This window comes from Anabas testudineus, chromosome 9 (assembly GCF_900324465.2).
Source record: "Anabas testudineus chromosome 9, fAnaTes1.2, whole genome shotgun sequence".
In the NCBI taxonomy this organism is placed as follows: Eukaryota; Metazoa; Chordata; class Actinopteri; order Anabantiformes; family Anabantidae; genus Anabas; species Anabas testudineus.
The window spans coordinates 19,282,134-19,302,029 of NC_046618.1; the positions used below are offsets into that span (position 1 = coordinate 19,282,134).

The 19,896-nt window shown below is 41.8% G+C and overlaps 2 protein-coding genes across 3 annotated transcripts; one reads left to right on the forward strand and one right to left on the reverse strand.

The window, feature by feature from the left end:
- Positions 1 to 280: 280 nt before the first annotated feature.
- Positions 281 to 5,099, forward strand: zgc:114041 (MFS_MCT7 domain-containing protein). 2 transcript variants are annotated; one of them, XM_026342301.1, is made up of 6 exons: positions 281 to 325; positions 504 to 612; positions 1,349 to 1,588; positions 1,666 to 1,809; positions 1,999 to 2,769; positions 3,974 to 5,099. In XM_026342301.1, the coding sequence occupies exons 3-6, from the start codon at positions 1,387 to 1,389 to the stop codon at positions 4,156 to 4,158; spliced, it is 1,302 nt and encodes a 433-aa protein (XP_026198086.1). In that variant the 5' UTR covers positions 281 to 325; positions 504 to 612; positions 1,349 to 1,386; the 3' UTR covers positions 4,159 to 5,099. The 2 variants fall into 2 exon arrangements, with proteins under 2 accessions (XP_026198086.1, XP_026198085.1); XM_026342300.1 differs by having other exon boundaries at positions 295 to 612.
- Positions 5,100 to 6,837: 1,738 nt separating this feature from the next.
- On the reverse strand, positions 6,838 to 19,639 carry gldc (glycine dehydrogenase (decarboxylating)). Its single transcript, XM_026342945.1, has 25 exons — positions 19,352 to 19,639; positions 19,128 to 19,206; positions 16,607 to 16,742; positions 16,077 to 16,241; positions 15,800 to 15,877; positions 15,555 to 15,702; positions 15,006 to 15,202; positions 14,747 to 14,843; positions 14,493 to 14,598; positions 14,218 to 14,357; positions 13,979 to 14,059; positions 13,772 to 13,869; positions 13,288 to 13,372; positions 13,133 to 13,174; positions 12,907 to 13,049; positions 12,275 to 12,350; positions 10,777 to 10,902; positions 10,225 to 10,374; positions 9,404 to 9,516; positions 9,091 to 9,232; positions 8,816 to 8,927; positions 8,640 to 8,735; positions 8,036 to 8,208; positions 7,872 to 7,952; positions 6,838 to 7,449 (listed from the first exon to the last, which is right to left on the reverse strand). The coding sequence occupies exons 1-25, from the start codon at positions 19,637 to 19,639 to the stop codon at positions 7,309 to 7,311; spliced, it is 3,093 nt and encodes a 1,030-aa protein (XP_026198730.1). The 3' UTR covers positions 6,838 to 7,308.
- Between the last annotated feature and the right edge of the window lie 257 nt (positions 19,640 to 19,896).

Genomic DNA, 19,896 nt, shown 5'->3' on the forward strand with positions numbered 1-19,896 from the left:
CTAAGATGCTTTCTTACGGAAGTAGTTTATGGAGGATTTATATGATTTTTGGTTATTGTTAAGTTTTAGAAACCAGCTTCTTATCTACTTAAGACATGACACGTCCAGAATTTCCATCTCTCGTCTGTGCCCCACCACAACACAAATAACAGCTCGTTATGAAATTAAAAATAAGCAGTGTATTAACAATTACATTCATTATCATTTCAGTGTGTTTGTTTCCATAAAAAAAATATTCTGCAAACAATTACGACACTTTATTTTGAAATGCGGATGTTACGTGCGCTGGGGGCATCGCTTCATCAGAGCAGAGGACGTTTAACCGGTGAATATTAGATTCGTAAATGTTAACTAGAGCTCGCAGTGCCTTGAATTAGTCTTAACGCTTGTGTGGATGATTGATAAATGCGAACAAAAATGATCTAGCACCGCAGAGATCCATGCTAACGTTAGCTTCTCTTAGCTTCTTTCTGCCGTTTCAGTGCGTTTACATTACATTTCAGAATAAAAGCGCATCGCCTTGTATCACCAGCTGCTTTGGACGGAGTGAGCGCAGTGAAAAGGAAGATCTGCGACAGAAACTCATGACAGGGACTCCAGGATCCTAGCGAGGTAAAGGCGAGTTTGACATTTAAGTGAGGTTTTCTTTTTTGTTTTAAGATTGGCAACACCTTTTCACTTAAAACAGCGGTGCAGTTTGAAGTAAAAATGCAAATTATAATGAGCAATTGTTCTTATAAACACAGCATTATTGTAAAACAGAGTGATAAGTTAAGGGCAGTTTGTGGTTTGTGGCAGTTTCAACTTTTATCATTGTTATTAGTGAAATTACCCAGTGGAGCAATCAGCCACCAACTGAAAACACCTGTGTGGTAACAAAGGTCCTTAAATGCATCATAGTGTGTTGTAAAATCAAAGTAAGTAAACTAGAAATTGGAAATATGTACTTTCTAATGCTGAGATCATGTGAAAGTAAAGATATTAGAAAATTCCACACTGAATTTGGTCACTGTGTAATTCTGATCGCACAAAATCCCAGAGACACCCCATCTCTTCAGTAAAGGGTCATGTTTATTTGCCTTAGCCCGTGTACAGTGGTGGATGAAGTGCCCGCAGCCTTGACTTAGGGAAATTGCACATCAGCATCTGTATGTGAGAAGGGGCCCCAGATTGACTGGCTTTTTCATGGTTATACTTAAGGGCTCTTCTTACTGTAATACCTTTCCACAGATGCTAATGTGCACTCCATCAATTTGACTCCTCACAACTGCTAGTTCACATATCTATAGGAGTTTTGCATCCTCATTTCCCTATTAGTTTATCAGTTTATTGCATGACAACCGTTTAGCACTGGCAGGACAGCAGCCTGCAGAGTAGCTGGTGAAGATGAAGTCCAGGAGAGCTGGACCCCCCGACGGGGGCTACGGCTGGGTGGTGGTGGTATCAGCGTTTTTCATCATGGGCCTTACCGCTGCTGTCCTCAAGAACTTCGGCCTCTTCTTCCTGGACATCCAAAGTCACTTCGGAGTCCTGACCAGCACCACCTCCTGGGTCACCTCCACTACGATTGCCATGTTTCACCTCGGAGGTAACAACATGGTTTTCAGCCTGAAAGTCTTTGTTTGTACGCCACATGTTTTCAATTGTGTTTTCATTTGTTCTCAGCTCCAGCAGCCAGTGCACTGACCTTACAGTTTTCCCAGAGAGTGGTCATCATAGTTGGAGGCCTGCTAACTGCCTCTGGGATGTTGCTGGCATCTCTGGACCTCAGTCTACCCTACCTCTACCTCACCATGGGCATCCTGCAAGGTTAGTTTTGTTCAGCTGAGAGGAGACATGTGAAAGCCTTTGCTCTGCTACTCTATATTTTTTGGTCTTTTACATTTATGGAATATTATCTTTTCCAAAAAAGAAGAAAAAAAGGAAAGTTGATATAATATAAGAAGACAACAGTCTTTAAAAAAATTAGATGGTGACATGTGTCCATCTTTTTTCCAGGAACAGGCATTTCCTTCGCATGGATCCCTGCCAACAGCATGGTGAGCCACTACTTTGCACACTGGCGTCCCATAGCCTACGCCATCGCAAGCTCAGGGGAATGTGTTTTTGCCGTCATGTTCAGCCCCTTCTTCCAGTGGCTAATTGAGATGTACAGCTGGCAGGGAGCGCTGCTCATCATTGGAGGCCTTCAGCTCAACCTATGTGTATGTGGTGCTCTCATGAGGCCTCTGGAGACCACCCAGAACAGTAAAGATGGTGTAGGAGGAGCTGCTGCTGTCGCCCCACCAAAGAGGAAGGTTACCTTCCAGTGTTCCCTGCTGAGAAAACCTGAACTTTTCCTCTACATCCTGTTTGCCATCTTTGCTGCGGCAGGTTTTTTTATCCCACCGCTCTTTTTAGTGCCCTTCGCCAACAGTTTGGGCATGGATAGGTACTGGCCAGCGTCGATCCTTTCTGTCCTGGCTCTAGCAGACCTGGCTGGAAGGCTGATCTGTGGGTGGTTAGCCAACATGAGGCTGGTGAGGAACCTGCAGCTGCTCACCATGCTGGTCACTCTGCTGGGGGTGGTGCTCCTGCTGCTTCCCATCAGCCACAACTACTGGACTATCCTGGTCTTTGCCTCACTCTACGGCTTCCTGTTCGGCTGCGTGGTGGCCATTCACATCACCTCCCTCGTGGACATTGTAACTCTGGAGGGGTTCGACAGTGGACTGGGGCTCTTTATGATGTTCAGGAGCATTGGTGGCTTCATCGGTCTACCTGCTGCAGGTGAGCAGTCTGCAGCGCGGTAGAGTCAATATTTATCCAAAGGAAAAGAGATTATTTAGATCTATAGTAGTTCAGTACACTTACTGTGTACCGCCTCTTTAGGAAAGCAGTTTATTGGAATTGCACCAATTGACCAATGTCTCTATTTGCTGTGGATTTTCTACTTAATGACAGGTCTTTCTAGGAAACATCCTTATTATTAAATTATTAGAAATTAGACCTGTAGAAAGACACACTGACTTCAGTAGGTCCTGCTGACCTAAAGGAAGTGAGCTAATTCTTCATTGTCTACTAAACTAAACACAGACATTGTTGACATTGCCAGACACACTGTACCTGCGGGTGTGCATAGTTCTTTAGCTCCAGGTGCAAGCAGACATTAATTTTCACAGCCTGGCTGTGAAAATATGTGGTGTTACAAGAAAGAGGTTGAGGGGAAACCTCAGTTTTAAACTTAACCCTTATTTTTTGTGACTGATTGTCACAGACAGATAATCAGCATGTTCCACTCTTTGAACAGTAAATAAATAGAAGCTGACTTTAATTACAGTGTTGTAAAGAATGAGAATGACAGTAGTCTGTATTGTCAACAAGTCCCACGACTTGACTAAAACCCGTACTGCGTAGAGCCCCACAGTTGTTGCCTAGACTTGAATATTTCCAGAAATACTGAATGAACTGTTTCACTTCAGGTCTTCAGAGGGTGAATGGCGGGATTTTAATAGTTTAGTTATTTCATCTGTCCAGTTTAATTACTTCAAGACATAGCACACTAATGTGCTGAATTAAAATAGTAAAAATGTGAAATCTTATGCCTGCTTAATGTAAGCATGCTGCTATTCAACATATTGCTCAAAGATTGCTGTAGACTCCATGTGTTTTTTCTCTCCTAATTATAAAAGCACATGTTTTAATAGTTGTATAGTTTTGAGTATCTTCTCATAAGGTCCACATTTACCTGTTTTCTGTTATTTGGGTCACATACTTTATTATTACTTTTATCCAAAACTAAGGGACATGTAATGGGAAATGTAAATGTAACATGTTTAGGAAAAATTAAAGATTTATTCAGGTGTTTTAATCCTCGAATACAGTCAATACTGACGGCACAAACATCTCACTGTAGGTCTACATCCTCCTGTAGGAATGGATGTGTTGAGTTAAATTATTCCTCAGCCCTGACACACGGCCTCTCTCGTTTCAGGCTGGCTGGTGGACGAGACAGACGACTACAGCGCTGCCTTCTACCTCTCGGGCCTGTGCCTTATTTCCTCAGCAGTGTTTGTCGTCCTGGTCGACCGTCTTGTTCAGAAGAGAAAAACCGAGGAGGCTGACGTTCGGCAGGTGATCAGCCGACAAGAGGAGCAGCAAACGGGGAAAGTCAAGTGAGACACCGTTACACAAAGCGATTCACCTGAATGAACTTGAGGAGCAGGAAAGACTTGTTTGATCACATGTCGGCTGTAATTTGACCTCACGTTTGATTTGTGATGCACGTTTAGGGCTGACGAGTTTATGACCTCTGTCACAGCGTTAACTGCAGGTGGTAAAACATCCTTGACGTATTATCTAGCTCGTTTTATTTTACAGTTACCAAACTAGTTTTACCAAACAACTTTTTAATTCGTTATATGAAATATTACTCTACGTACACTTTTATTAAAAGACCCGCTTGACCATTAGAACCATAGCACGTGTGCAGACACCTTGAGGAACAGATGCATTAGAAAGACACTGCAGACAAATACAATCTGGTTATTTTTCAGTACTTTCTTCCTTATAACAAATTCTAGTTGCAAGCTGCCTCCTGTCTGCAGGAGCCACACTCTTTTTAACTGTGTATTCAAATGTCAACACATTTTCAGGCTGATTTATCACAGTGGTTCTTGATTTGAAGAAAGATTTGCCTCTTCCCACAGATGAAAAGACTAAAACCACTACTGTGTTAGAGGCACTGAGGCCTTAGCCAATTTTTTTAAAAGTGAAACAAGCGAGCACTGAAGCTTTTTAGCAGCAGAACTGTGGATGTGCGATAATAGATTTATTATTAGTAGTCGTGTTTATTGTGGTGATGGAACATCCAGAGCAACAGTGTAGATCAGTGATATTAATAATGGAGCTCTCTGCCACAGAATATTTGTCCAGTGTCAATTTCTTGACTAAATGGGACATAACCACTTACCCTAAAACGTTTTTTGTTCCAATGTGAATGCAGTTTGATTACAGGTAAAAACTGAGGAAATCATTTGGGCATGTTTATGCTTTTGTCTCCTTAATATAGCTTGTTGAGTTGAACAGCAGAACAAAATAAGAATCAAAATAAGGTTGAACATATTTAAGAAAAATGCAGAAGTATTATTTTGTTGCTTTTTAAATCTGCGTGTGTTCACTTCCTCCTACCTCCAAAGACATGCATGTTAGGTTGATTGGTTACTCTAAATGTGTGCTCTTGACTGTTTGTTTGCCTTCCGATGGACTGGCAACCTGCCTTTCGCCCAGTGACACTTGGCATTTTATGACCTTATTGTTATCCTTATTATTATCACTGGTTCTTTAAATGCAATAGACAATATAGATGAAGACCTAAATGGAAAGGAAATTTGGTTTTATCGATTTTAAAAATGTTTCTTAATTGTAAGAACAATAACTTGATGCCACTTCTATCATTGCTGTAGTGTATTACCAGTTCTCATATGCATATTTTTCCTACTTGAACAATGGACATTCAAAGCCATTTGAAGTTCACTTCTGCACCTTTGTTTTAGCAGAAATAGTAAATTGTGTATTTCCAGTTTTATCTCTATATAAAATGTTTTTGATGTCAGTTACTTGTAGCATTTAAAAGTACTTTAAATAAATACTGCACTGATTAGTTTTAAGTGGAGGACTCATGTTTGTCACATCTGCCCTCAGCAAAAAGTTCCTGTAGATCCCAGACAGCCTGTTCAGACGCACCCCACAATGAGAATATGTGGACAGTCTGTCAACTTGCGTTTGTGTTTTACAAATTGCTCAGGAGTTAAAGTACAGTTAAGCAACCTAAGTCCTAAACCAGAGTCAGCTGGTTTTCACATGCCTTAATACTTTTGATCAACTAATCGTCTTAGCTCCAAAAGAAAATTAATCCTTAGACTTCTAGGCATAGCTAGTTAAATGTCAACTTCACTGATTTACAATTTAAGGATTACATCAAAAGTATTTGATAATGACAATTATGTTGATGCAATAATCCAAATGTCATGAGAATAAATAAGTATATATATATATATATATACTTTTACACATTTTTGAACCAGATTCACCTTTCTAAACAGAGAATTTCAACAATGTCTGTTTGACTAGTACATTTTTCAGCTTAGTCATTATCAAATTACAGTAAATGATATCTGCAGGTAGAGAGACGGAGATGTGAGGCAGAGTGGGTCGAATGTGGTGCCAATGTTAACCTCCACATCTAGAAAAAGCAACTAAGCTAAGAGCTGTTGAGCATTACTGCTTGAAAAATGACCAATGCTCAGACAGAAAGGGGAGTTGGGTGGTCTGTGGTGTGCTGAGTCAACATCTACTTATTAAGATGGCGCCAAACCCTCAAGAAATGTCTGTATTTATTTCAAACTTTAGGGGCACTGATGTGCTACTGAGATCTGAATAAAATGCAGGACAAGTATTTTTGAAAGGGACTAAATTAAGTTAATATGAAATCGTTAAAATCTTTTGTTGTTGACAATTTGACATTTTGCCACTGGGTGGAAGTGTTGTCTAAGATATGAGATTGGATTTTCTCTATAGTGCTTCGTCTTTCTTTACACACACACACACGACATGAACACACTTAAAGACAAAATGTTTAATACTTATTTTTACAGACAGATTAGAAAAAAATGCTATTAAAATTAACATTGAGATTATTTCCTATGTGTCCACCAAATATCACAACATTAAAACATGTTCGTAACAACAGAAGCATATTAACAAGCCTACAAGAAAACTAATTTCTATATTTTTATCAGGTATGTGAACAAATGGAGAGACAGCTATTTTACACAAGAACAGCGGCACCAAGTGCACTTTTTTTTTTATAGATGTGTCAAATTACTGTACTTAAAGTACAGTATTTAAGAGATGTATCAGAGCAGCCTCTAAAAAGGGTGTGCTTACTTTGCAGGTTTGGAAAAGCAAGAGTTGCACCTTTAGTCCATTAGAGTTCAATTAGGAGAAAACCACCTGGCTGCAGCCCAGTGTCAGACAAAGCCCACGTAACAAGTTGACAAGCATCAGGGATTCTTCACTGTGAAATCAGTTAAGTGCGTGAGGGTTTTACTTTAGACCTTTTGCACGACTAGAGGCTCTGAGTGAATTAACCACAATTCACAGGGGCTAATGTGAAAAAAAAAAAAAAATACTGAAACAAAAACAATCTTTCCAACGCATAGTCTGACTGTTGTTTTGTTCGTAACCCTGGAACCTTCCTGATCTCACATCAACACTGAGCAAACAGATGTTAAGTCTGGTATTTTAGTGCTTAGGCCAAACGCTCCTCTATGAGGAGGCCCTCTTCTCCTCGTATCGAGACTCGTAGACCTCCATGGGCGGGCAGGTGCACACAAGGTGCTGATCGCCATAAATGTCATCAATCCTGGAGATGCTCGGCCAGAATTTGGTCTCAGGCCTTATGAAGGGCTGTGAAGTAAAACAAAGCAATAACAGTAAGAGCAAAGTAGTCAAAGATATGAATGCAATGAGTTGAGTGGGCTTAAAGGTTTCAGGCTGAACAATAAACTGTAAAACAGTGACATTGATTTCAATATAATTGGTTTAACGTGATTTTTAAAGGCTAGCTTAGCCATCCAATCACAATCATAGAGAAATGGCTAGTTCGCCATCTTTCTCTGGCAAACAGTGCACTGTGTAGTACACGATCAGGGTAGAGTGAAGCAGATGTCAAATACGGGTTATAGTTATGTTTTGTGAATAGGCTGTGAACTGTATTAATTCTCACCACTAGAGGACGATAAAGACAACTTTGTACTAAATGCATCTTCTGCTTTGCTAGAAAAGTTTTGTAAGCGAATGTGTAAAAGAAATCAAGTGAGGCTACTCACCAAGGGGAAAGCGGCTAACTCCCTGGAGTAAGGTCTGTCCCAGTTAGAGGATGAGATGCAGGCCAAAGAGTGAGGGGCCATCTGCAAACAAAGCCAAACACGTGAGAACCTCAGATGGTAGCTACAGCTATACATCGGCCAATTTAATTAGGCCAGCGACATACCTTGAGCGGGTTGATGCGGGAGTCCATCCTTCCCTCCTCGATGTCGGCGATCTCCTGTCGGATGCCGAGCAGAGCGTCACAGAATCGGTCCATCTCAGCCTTGTCCTCTGACTCGGTGGGCTCAATCATAAGGGTACCAGCCACAGGCCAAGACATGGTGGGTGCATGGAAACCTGGACACCAGCACAAGTAAGTCCACAAATCAGAACGACCTCCACTGGTTTTAAATTTTAATATTTTGAAATCTGTTTCGGCTTTTATTGGCTGCAAGATCCCCACAAAACTGATCCTGTCGAGAACAAGGCATTTAAAACCCCAAAATGCTTCCACAAAATACAGCATGTACTCAGTGGCCACTTTATGTGCATTTGTGCCATTTGTTGCAGTTTAATACAATATCTCAGCCATGAATTGTTTTGTTTTTGAGAGATTGTGTTTTATTTTGAGATGACATTGTTAGAAATGTGGAAATTTAGATGCATTAAAGAGACAAAATATTTAGTGGTAGAATATTATAAGACTTTATCTCAAGCCCCCTGCATTACATTGTACATTTGTACCTAATCAGGTGGACATTGTGTATTTTCTATATAATTCTTCCTACCATAATCTTGCAGCCTCTTGGCGACGTCAACAGCCTCGATATTAGCGGTCTTCTTAAAAGGCCTCACATCCAGAATGAACTCGTGGGCTACAAAACCTGTTTAGACCGAGAACACAAGAACCTCAGCATAAATGAAGCCCACTGCAAACATCTCACATCTGTGTACACCGACATACCTTTCCTGCCTCTGTAGAGGATCTTATAGTGACCTTCCAGCCTCTTGGCCATGTAGTTAGCGTTGAGGATAGCCACCTCTGTGGCATGAAGCAGTCCCTTGGATCCCATCATCTAAACACAGAGCACAGGAGTGATGTCAGTGATTGTTAGTAGCAACTTCCATACATTTTTTGCACATATCCCATTTGGATAAAAACACAATGATGTACTGTATTTACCTTTACACTTTCACCACAGCAGCATGTGAACGTTAAATATAAATATCTGTGCTGACCTTAATGTAAGCCCAGGAGATTGGCAGGATGGCACTGGAACCCCAGGGGGCGGCGCTGATTGTGCCCAGCGAACTGCTGGTGTTGACCGACTGCATGGGAACCACCGGGTGGCTCGGCAGGAAAGGGGCAAGGTGGGCCTTCCTGATGAGGAGCAGGTGGATGTTGTGAGAACATACAAAGCTGCCTATACAGTATAAACATGCATGTATTTAAAATTGAACACATTTGTCCAGCATTATCAGTGTAGGTTGAGATTCAAATGTTTGGACATGCATATAAAAAATAATGTTAATTATTTATATTCTCTCTTACACTCCGATCGGTCCCATGCCGGGTCCTCCTCCACCGTGAGGGATGCAGAAGGTCTTGTGTAGGTTGAGATGAGACACATCAGAGCCGTAATCTCCAGGACGACACAGACCCACCTGGATAACAAACCAATGAAGAAAAAATTAATCCTCAGAGCAGAGAAAACGCACCTATTGTTTTTAACTAATTTATAAATGCATTACTGAACAAGTTGGGAAAATTTGGAAGATCAGATGCCAGGACTTGAATTTACCTGCATTTGGATAATGTAATTTCACACCATTCAGTGTGTATAAAGAATACAGGATGTTTATCCCTAAAATTAATGATTGATGCTGGTCAGAGCTTTAAGATATAAGTGATATAGGTGTATACCGACTAATCTAATCTAGATTAGATTGCTTAGTTTAAGATCTCTGAAATGACGTTCAGTTGAGATTATTGTAGTTGTAGCTTTCTTCAAATTTTACCTCACAGAACTTCACTGCTGTAGATTTAAAATGAATAAGACCCCATGAAAAAAATCTTTATATGTTCAAATGTTATTACTAAAGGAATCTACGATTGCTCCTTGATCAGCCCAGTTATTTAAGACATGTGACTGGATTGAACTCAGGGGGGGCAGGCTCTGTAAGTCTGTCAGGGATTGGTGGAGGTAGCACCAGTCTAGAAATCATCATCTACATATTATTAGAGGCCAAAGGTTGCATATTTACAGCATGATAGTGCACATCTATAAACCTTTATCCTTACTTTCTATAGGCAGGATTCATATCATATTTCCGAACACAGCGGAAGTGTTACGCTGCTGTTTCGTCTCTGACCTGTGCGTTCATGTTGGCACCATCCAGGTACACCTGGCCGCCGTTCTCATGAATAACATCACAAATGTCTCCGATGTGCTCCTCAAACACTCCAAAGGTGGAGGGATAGGTGATCATCATGGCCGCCAGACTTGCTTTGTGTTTATCCACCTGTGAGAAATAAAAAACATTATGAAGGGTAATCTGGGAGTGAGGGGTTAAAAGGTGCTGATCAGCTGTGAGTCACATACAGCAGGACGAGCAGAAGACACGAGCCTTCTCTCTCTTTGATCTGGGACAGATGTTGAAGATTGTAGATTAATAGCGCATTAATGATTACTTCTTACAGAGTGGAGACTGGGAGAGCCAGACTTTCGCAGTGCAAACTCCACTTCCCAAATTCATAAGACTTTCTGTTGATAATTTTAAGTCTCAAATCCATCAGGCTTGCGACTAAGCCGCTTGTAGCGCTACACAGCTGCTCGCTCAGGTTTAGAAGCTTTCTTTGTGACAAGCAAAGCAGTCCCCCTGTGTGAAACCAGCGGAAACGCGACAGAACAGTTCAGCTCTCACCAGCGCTTTAAGGTGAGCCAGGTCGATGTTGCCATCTTTGTCCACCTCCACCACCTGAACCTTCATGCCAGCCATCTGTGCACTCGCTGGGTTGGTGCCGTGGGCCGACTTGGGGATCAGACACACCTAGAAACGAAATGAAAAATGTGTGAGTGAAACCGAATACAAAAAAAACTTCCTCATATTAATAATGGGGTGATGAGATATTAAGGCAAAAAGGGTAAAAATGGACCTAAAAGAAGTGATTATAATAATCTCTGTCTGATGATGCTTTGTCGAGAAATGTTAGCAAATGTTTTTTACGTTCATAATAGAAACATTGACCTCTATCCTCTTGGGAGCTGGGATTTTAAGGCTCTAGCGTGTCTGGGTACACGGTGACATGGTGTTGAATTTTGATCTGAACACTCACCACTGGCAATAATGAGTAACCTGCCTGCAAGTCACCAATTCATTTTAGCCCTTATTAGGATGACATTTTGCAACGTAGTGACACAGGGACACTGTGGCACTTGGCCCTTTAGGTTGGTTAAAACCAGTGACTCCCAGTGTCCAAAGTCTTAAAACCTCCAAATATGGAATCTTAAAAAGGCCATAGCGGGATCACAGCATTTTCAGCCCCTTTGTTTGAACAGTTGACACTTTGGACCTTGACTGTTTCAAGGGATCAGGCCACTATCTAAGATGTACTCATGAGAGAGAGAGAAAACAAATGCTAAATTACAGTACAAGTAAAAAATACTTGAGTCAGCCAGTCTTTAATCAGAGCTGGTGTCTTATCTCAGAGTAGAAATCTCTGACCCAACGTTACCCACAGCAAAGGTGCAAACAATTTGAAGAGGTCAAAAGTGACACATTTGGGTCCACAGGTTGAACGGTGTACATGGGGCAGAACCCTACTTACACCAGCACGTCTGTCTCTAAAGTCAATTTGTTTATGCGTTTTAAGGCATTGATTGAACAATAAACTTGTTCCTTATTCTGTAACTTGACCTCTTATCTTTCCTTGTTCCCAAGCTACTGCTAGTCAGCATGTCAAGATACTTAAGGAATTTCGAACCAGGATGTCTGAAACGTGTTCATCTGTGATGTCAAAGTGACCTGTTGCAGACAGGCACCAATAAACTTGACTGATAGTGCTTATGTACTAATGCTCTTTTTGATTCTCCACCAGTAGAAACAACTCATGATGAATCATTCTTACATAACAGCCCAGAACCGGTGGTCGTCATAATAGAGCAGTGATATATTGTAATTTCCCTGGAGTCTCAGGAGCTTGCATGCTTTGCTAGTATAATATAATGGGACATTTTGGGGAATACTGTAGCTGCACTTCCAATTCAAGTGCACATACTCTGGAGCCTTATTCTACCATTAAACTTGTGTTGGGTAACAGAATCAGTTAAAGGATTATTAAATCCCATCACAATCTGCCTAACACTGATTCGACTCCTGTATAATTTTATATTTTACTCTTTTACAGCAGCAGCACACTTACACTTCTCGAGCTCTCCCCCTTTGAGTTCAGGTAGGCTTTTATAGCGGCCAGGCCAGCATATTCTCCCTGAGCGCCGCTGGAAAACAAGACAAAAACACCACGGTCATATACACGAGAGACACACACACACGCACACACACACACAGTAAATCCTAACCTCAGCACAGGTCAAAGACCACTCTACACATATTACTAAAAGGGGAGAGACAGATGGGATGAAAAGCTGGCTGCATGATAATTCTCCAGGCCAATGTGGCATGGAGTGCTATTCATAAACCAGCTGCTGCTGATAAGTGGTGATAGACAGCAGAGGTGGGTGCGCTCTTTATCAGCTCCAACCTAAAAATGAAGCATTAGATTCTCAACACTTGATTACTAAAGTCTGAAATAAACTATAAAGGACCCAGACAGAAAGGCAACATCCAAGGGCTCTGTCACAAATCTATAAATCATGAATCATTAACTGTCAGATACTGCAGCCTTGAAGGCTTTGACAGTCTAATTAATTGTGATGTTATTAAGTTACTTCTAACTGAGGTAAAAAAAAAATAAATTTTAACCCAGTTTCATTTGTAGGAAAGAAATAAAACTTGTTTTTTGTTCATTTGTGCTGCAGCAAAGGTGGGTCTTACCTGTTTGGCTGGAAGGAGATCTTGTCGTAGCCCGTCACCTCACAGAGGTCCTTCTCCAGCTGCTTGAAAAGGTTCTGGTAACCCTCAGCCTGATCCAGAGGCACAAAGGGGTGGATGTTGGCAAACTCCCTCCAAGTGATGGGCTAAAGAAGATAGAAACAGTGAGCTAGTAACAGGATGAGGTTTTATTCTATAAATAAAAGTAACTGCATATTGATTTACTCACCATGAGCTCTGAGGAACTGTTCAGCTTCATGGTGCAGGAACCCTGAATAAGAAAACAAGAGTTAACCATACCTCTTTCAAAGGCATGATATGAATTTAAGCTGTTTGCAAAGCGGAATTATCTTATTTTTAAAATCAAAGAAAGACTAGACTAACCAGTGGTATCATGCTGTGCACCAGGGAGATGTCTTTGTTCTCCAGACGCTTCATGTACCGGACAATGTTGGTTTCAGAGTGATAACTGGAGGTGAAGATAACGGGAAAAGAAGTTGGTTCAGCTGAACTTAAATAGTCTAAATCAAATGTAAACTCCTATCCAATCAAACGCCTAAGTATTTATATACTTATATCTATTGCAGTATTCATTTGTTTAAATGTTTAACACATTAGAAATATTAGTCCATCGAGAAATAAGGAAATCAAATCAGAATAATAATGGAGCTCTGACATCAACAGCATGTTTATCAAGTACAGCCATGGTCGCTACCAGACAATCAATAAAACCTGAATGCTAATATTTGTAGACTAACAGGCCATGAAGACATAAAAACTGTTTTAGGTTTGTCTAATACACTTTCATTAGTATGATAACATACTAGACATGTACCACGTTGTAGTGATTTGAACTCAGAATACCAACCTGTTAAAAACCTGGTGCGTGAGGTACTTGCTCGTTCTCTTGTACGGACTTCCCATGATCCCCTTCACCCGCTCACCCATCTTCTCAGCAATCAGCTCCTGAAATTTTAAACCACATGGCATTTTACTTCAAAGCTACTTTTCAATATGCAGCCCAGAGGCAAAAAATATATATATTTAAATGGCAACAGATAACAAATGAACATACAGCTGAAGATTCACAGCCAAAGACCCAGAGCAGGTCATCCAAATCCCTCTCTGTCACCGTCTCATCCAGAGAAACACCCAACTGTAGACAGGAAATTGGGTTTTAAATCCTCAACTACACACTACAAAGAACAGTGGCAATGCACTGTTTGCAAATGAGGTTGACTGTCATGCTTTTGTGAGTTAAAGGTTATTAAACTACCAGCATAGTGTTTTCAAAAAAAGATGGCCAGTTCTCACCACTCCCTCAGAGTAGACTCGCAGGTTTATCTGTCTCTGCACGGCTCTCTCCAGGATGTCTTTAGCTGCAACGCTACAGTTGATTTTTAGTGTGTCGAAGAACATCTCACTGTGCAGCCGGTGTCCTGCTCTTTTCAGGCCTGAATCGAAGAGTAGAGCAATTACACCTTATATATTTATTATGTGAATAAATGGCTGAATTATTTACTAATGGAAAGTTACCTTCTGTTGCATCAATATAAAACAACAACAACAAAAACTAAAAACTATTTTACCTTCTGCAAGGATCAGAGCAGCATTGTGTGTCCTCTCAGCAATGTGCTTGAGTCCCTGAGGACCATGATACAATGCATACATGGCAGCCATGTTGGCCAGCAGAGCCTAGAGTCAGAGGTACAACAGGGATAAATATGTTTTATTTGGTCAAGAACGAAACACTCACTTAGGCAAAAAGTAATTTATTACTGCAGTGATTTAACCATAAGTCTTATAAATGGAAAAAAAAAGACAAATGTGGGTCTGGTCTTACCTGTGCAGTACAGATATTGCTGGTTGCTTTGTCTCTGCGAATGTGCTGCTCTCTGGTCTGCAAAGCAAGCCGATACACTTCCTTACCAGCTGCATCCCTGAAATGTTAATAGGTAGTTTTTAAAAAACTGTTTCCAAATGAAGCGTTTGAGTTTCCTCCTCTTACAATTTAACCCTTTAATAGACGCAAATTTCTGGAGTTACACAATGAATTGTCCATTCAGGAAGTTAAGTTATTCGGACCAATGAGATTGTCTCACCTGGTGACTCCAACCATTCTGCCAGGCATCATTCGGACCAGGTTATCTTTAACAGCGAAGAAAGCCGCGTGTGGACCGCCGTAGCAGAGAGGAACCCCAAACCTCTGGGAGCTGCCCAAAGCAATATCAACACCAAACTCCCCAGGAGGACGCAGCACACAGAGAGCCAGCAAATCTGTGGCGCAGCAAGCAAGAGCCTGGAGATGGAAACAAATACGAACATGACAGTATTTTATTTCATTCTACAAAAGATAAACCTGTTGTGTCTTACAGTTGTGAATTAGCTGTATCATTGCTATGAGAGACTCATTTACCCTAAACCAGTGCCAACCAAGTTTTCTAAAACTGCAGCTGACAAATCCTGAAGACAGATTATACACGTCTCACATTAAAGCTTCTCAGAGCCACTTCTGTGTGTCAGCATAGTACTGTAAATGGGGCTGCTGTCAAAAGGAGCATCCAACTGCTTGACGTGTTCGTCATCTATTGTAAACCTGTCCATCCTGAAGGACAGTTCACAGACATCTGCTTTTAGGAACTTTCTCTCACCCCTCCTTTGTGTGCACGGTCCACAAGAGCAGAGAAGTCTTCCACTCTGCCATCCGTGTCTGGATACTGGAAGAGCACACCACTAACGTCCTTCCCACTGAAGTCCATTTCATGCGGCAGCTTCAACATTGTTTGGACTCCAATGTAGCTGCAATGGAACAGTCAAAGTTTGAAAGTGATTTGCTTAAAGAGAGAATAAAGACAGGTCTTTATTCATTTCTCGAATGAGTGTGTAAGGTACATACTTGGCTCTGGTCTGCACCACAGCAATCGTCTGAGGATGGCAACGTGGGTCAATGTAGAAAGTCCTTTTTTTGTTCTGTCTGTAAGAAGTCAACACAAATAACTGATCCCAAAAGCCTGAACTTGACTTGTCACTCATGTATTGAACATGCAATTAGTATTCCAGCAATTATGTTTAATTACACATGATAAGATTTTATTTTGCAACTCATTCTGAGTAACATAAATTTCTGAGTCACAGCTTGTTTTGGGATTTACGGTAGGTCGACGTGCCAATACCTGTGGCAGAGCTGCATGGCTTCAGCGGCAGCAGTTCCCTCGTCAAGCAGAGAGGCGTTGGCCACAGGCATGCCTGTGATGTCACAGATCATGGTCTGGTAGTTGAGGAGCGACTCCAGGCGACCCTGAGAAACCTCGGGCTGGTAGGGCGTGTACTGAGTCACCCTGAGAAATGTAACGAACAGTGATTCAACAGAGCGAGTTCGGACAAAAGCACAAAGTTGGTGGCATTCAAGGAACTGAGACAGGACAGGGGAATGCATTGTGCAACTCCTCCAGACCTGGAATTTGAGAGAAAACGTGGGCAATAGAGGCTGGTTTGGATTTGGGTGGAAAAAAGAAAATCTCTTTTGACAGAATAAGCAGCAGCCAAGCACATCATCAAATCTCATGTGGGCAAAACCTAGTGAGCTTCAGTGAGAAGAAAGCAATTTAGATTTGAATTACCAATCAAACTATGCGAGTCAACTGGGATCACGTCACTTTCAAACTGCATAACGTTTCTGCTGAGGGAAGATGACGTCACTCACCAGCCTGCATTCTCCAGAAGATTGCGCTGGATGGGTGGTGGTACTGAGCAGTTGTAGTAGCCCATGCCGATGTAGGACCGCCATACTTTGTTCTTTGATGCAATCTTCTGTAGAGAATCCAGAACCTCATTCTCACCTGTAAAATATTTATGGTAAGACAATAAAGCTAATGGTGTATTATCATCACAAACAGCCCACTGCAGCAGCTTGGCTGAATTGATTTTAAAATGGAATTGAAAATGTGTCACTGAACTTATTCGGTTGCACCTTAATTTGTGAATAAAATAGAATAACATACTAGGAGGTAACAATTTCAAGACCGCTTCTGTTAATATTATTATTAACATATTGTGACGAGATGCATCAGTATAGAAAAAGACTGACGTTAAACTGAAGATGAGGTGACAATGCACATGTAGCGTTTTCTGACTTTTTCACCTCCCTCCATTCAAAAGAAATAAGAAAAAAGGAGAAGAAGTCTGTTATTTAGCCTTATTCCCCACTGCTGTAAGGAGACGGTGCCAGTGCACAACCAGCCTCAGATTCCTCCAGCCTTCATGGCTGCCTAGCAACTCCAAGGAATGGACAATATCGCCCGTCTGAACCAAAAAGCCCTGACTACTCCTGTATTTGGTAAAGAAAGGCCCGTCTAGTCATCAGTGGTGAGGGGGAACTACAGCCGGTATGCAAAATGGATATTTACAGCTTCTTCAAAAGGCAGAGGAGTGCACACTCAACCCTGCAAAACTGTTGGAGGTGGTGAATCAGCCAAATTCACTGCAGAATTTGGTGATTAAGGATTATCAGCAGGTTCAGGGTAAGCAAGTTGTGTGTCATTTTGTGTGTATGTGTGAGAGTTTGTGTCAGTACGGAGGACTGGTTTCCCATGGTCCCGGAGTTCTACAGGGCTGCAAAAAAAAAAAAAAAAAAAAAAAAAAAAGCCTGATTCAGAACCATCCAGGAGGTCTATTGTTGAAGAGAGAATCCCTCGCTGGCTTTGCAAACTGAAGCCTTCCAAAGCTGAACAAGCAGAAATCACACAGCGCGGCCTCCAGTTTGTTCCTTCAGCATGGCTTGCTGCATTATGAAACCTGACAGTCAGGAGGGGCTGATGCGAGGGTGGAACAGAGTGACGAGGTGACACGGGGAAGTCACAGCACCTGAGGATTAGAGGTGTCTTTATCCCTCCAACAGCGTCTTCGAAACTTTTCTACAGGATCTTTACAGTGTTAACGCCGACTCTCAGAGGTGTCGCACAACCTGAGTTTATGGTTGCACAGTTATTAAAACTATGAAAATAAAAAAAATTACAACAGCACTTAGTCTAATCACTTTGTTTCAGCTCCTCTTGTAGAATTTGCTTCATTTACACAATAACAAACTTAACACTTGAGGTTCTGGGCTATTACCCAGACAAAACAAGCCATTTAGCTATTTTTAGGATATTGTAGTGGGAATTTATATTTGTTAACAAAATAACTCAAATATTTTGCAAGTAAAAGAAAATGATTATTAGTTGCAATATTTATCTACTGTGTCAACTCACAAAAATGAATAAATTTAGATACTTGCGTTTTGCTTTGAATGTGATATTACTGCAATAATCTGATAAAAGCTATTGTAATGTTGATTAAATCCACGTGTCTCACTCCTCCTGTATTCTTCTCATGATGCACACCTGCACACTTCAGTTCAGCAAATCAACATAAGCTCACAGCAAGTGAAAATATATCCTGATTTTAGTGCTTCAGCTCAATTTATTCAGCTTTCAACAGACTTACAGTTGGCAGAGAGGCTGCAGGATTAGCTCAGCTACTGAAATCTCCCTCTCTCTCTCTTTTTTTTTTTTTTTTTATTGCATTCATCTTTTCTTATTGTGTGGTGGAAATCCACCCTGATGAAACCATCTTTCACTTTAATGCAATAAAAATGAGGCAAAACAAAGTGGTTGAATAAGAAGACTGTGTGCTGCTGAAATGTACATGTTCTGCATTTGAAGGAAAAAAGAGAGAGGAGGAGGAGGAGGGGGGGGGCACATTCAAGCAGATCTCATGGAAAACATACCGGAGTCACCTTATTAGGAAGCCCCTCGGCTGTGATGTAATGTGAACGCTGTAACCAGATTGAACTGGACTTGGGACCGGAGCTCAAGGCTAAACTTTACACTCCAGTTGCCATCCTATGAGCATCGGCTTCCCAACAGGAGATTGGTGCCGCTCGCCGAGTTTCGCAAAAACAACTCCAAATATGTTCAAAGGAAGACTTGACAAGGGGAGCGCCATCCAGGGCGCACAATAGAGGTGCAACCTACATTTCAGCCACTCACTTGGCTTCATTGAACGCCCGTTTCATGTGGAGAAAAACCCAGTGGCAGAAAAAGAAGAAACACATTTTCATATGCAGTTTGGTCAAATGTGCCGTTTTAAATCAGGCTTTGTCACATTGCATCGAGAGTGGCCATGCAATCTTTAAAATAAAATGCATTAATGACAAATGCATTGGATTAAAAAGGCAAACTTACACACTGGATCATCCATTTTCATACTCCTCTGCATACGGATGGAGGCTGGAACAGTGTTTTCAATCAACTGGTCGATCGACTGTGAAGACAAATCACATTTTAACAGCCTAAATAAAAACATGGCTGCGAATAGAAAATATCAACATGCTGCTTGATTTTAATGAAAACGAAAGCACGATACCGGGCCCAGCTCTTGTGGGATGAGCGGCAACTAAAAATCTTACCTCGAGTCCCAGAGCATCCAGCATTTCTCTCTTCTCCCGCTCACCTGGACCAATGTGCCTCTCTGCAAAATCATCATGTCTGGGTAGTATTCTCTCTATCTGTCTGGAGGGGACGGCTGCAGATGTCCTCAGAGCCCGGGCTCCTGTGCTTAGGGATGCCCCGCTGTCTCCGATCCTGCACTGAAGTTTCCAAACCACGCGGCTCCTGTCGCTCAGATGCCTGCATGGTGCGCTGGGATTCACCGACTTGGCCAAGAAGATCCCCCAGGACCTGGCGCAGCTCTGCATCTCTGAACCGCTTCGCGAAGACGTGACGTGCGGACACTGGTGGAGCCCTTCCCTCCTGCTCTCCTCGGAGACGCGGTCCTCGCAGCGGAGTCTGCGAACTCCTTCAAAACTGCAGAGTTTATACGGCGGCACAGTTGCACAAGAGCGGGCCAATCAGAGCGCAGAGGCTGCGTGACGTAGTGACGAGCCCCGATCAAACAGCTGCTAAACTTTCCCACGTGCCCGACGTCCGGCCTGAACAAGACGAGGTCAAAACA

What these genes read in the sequence shown, in the direction of transcription:
- zgc:114041 (XM_026342301.1), top strand. Translation starts at nt 1,387, where the DNA reads ATGAAGTCCAGGAGAGCTGGACCCCCCGACGGGGGCTACGGCTGGGTG. An exon ending in CACCATGGGCATCCTGCAAG is followed by an intron (nt 1,810 to 1,998) that starts GTTAGTTTTGTT and finishes TCTTTTTTCCAG; the next exon opens with GAACAGGCATTTCCTTCGCA. An exon ending in CATCGGTCTACCTGCTGCAG is followed by an intron (nt 2,770 to 3,973) that starts GTGAGCAGTCTG and finishes CTCTCGTTTCAG; the next exon opens with GCTGGCTGGTGGACGAGACA.
- gldc (XM_026342945.1), bottom strand. Translation starts at nt 19,639, where the DNA reads ATGCAGAGCTGCGCCAGGTCCTGGGGGATCTTCTTGGCCAAGTCGGTG. An exon ending in ACAGTTCCTCAGAGCTCATG is followed by an intron (nt 13,050 to 13,132) that starts GTGAGTAAATCA and finishes TATCTTCTTTAG; the next exon opens with CCCATCACTTGGAGGGAGTT. An exon ending in TGGCTCACCTTAAAGCGCTG is followed by an intron (nt 10,375 to 10,776) that starts GTGAGAGCTGAA and finishes TATTTCTCACAG; the next exon opens with GTGGATAAACACAAAGCAAG.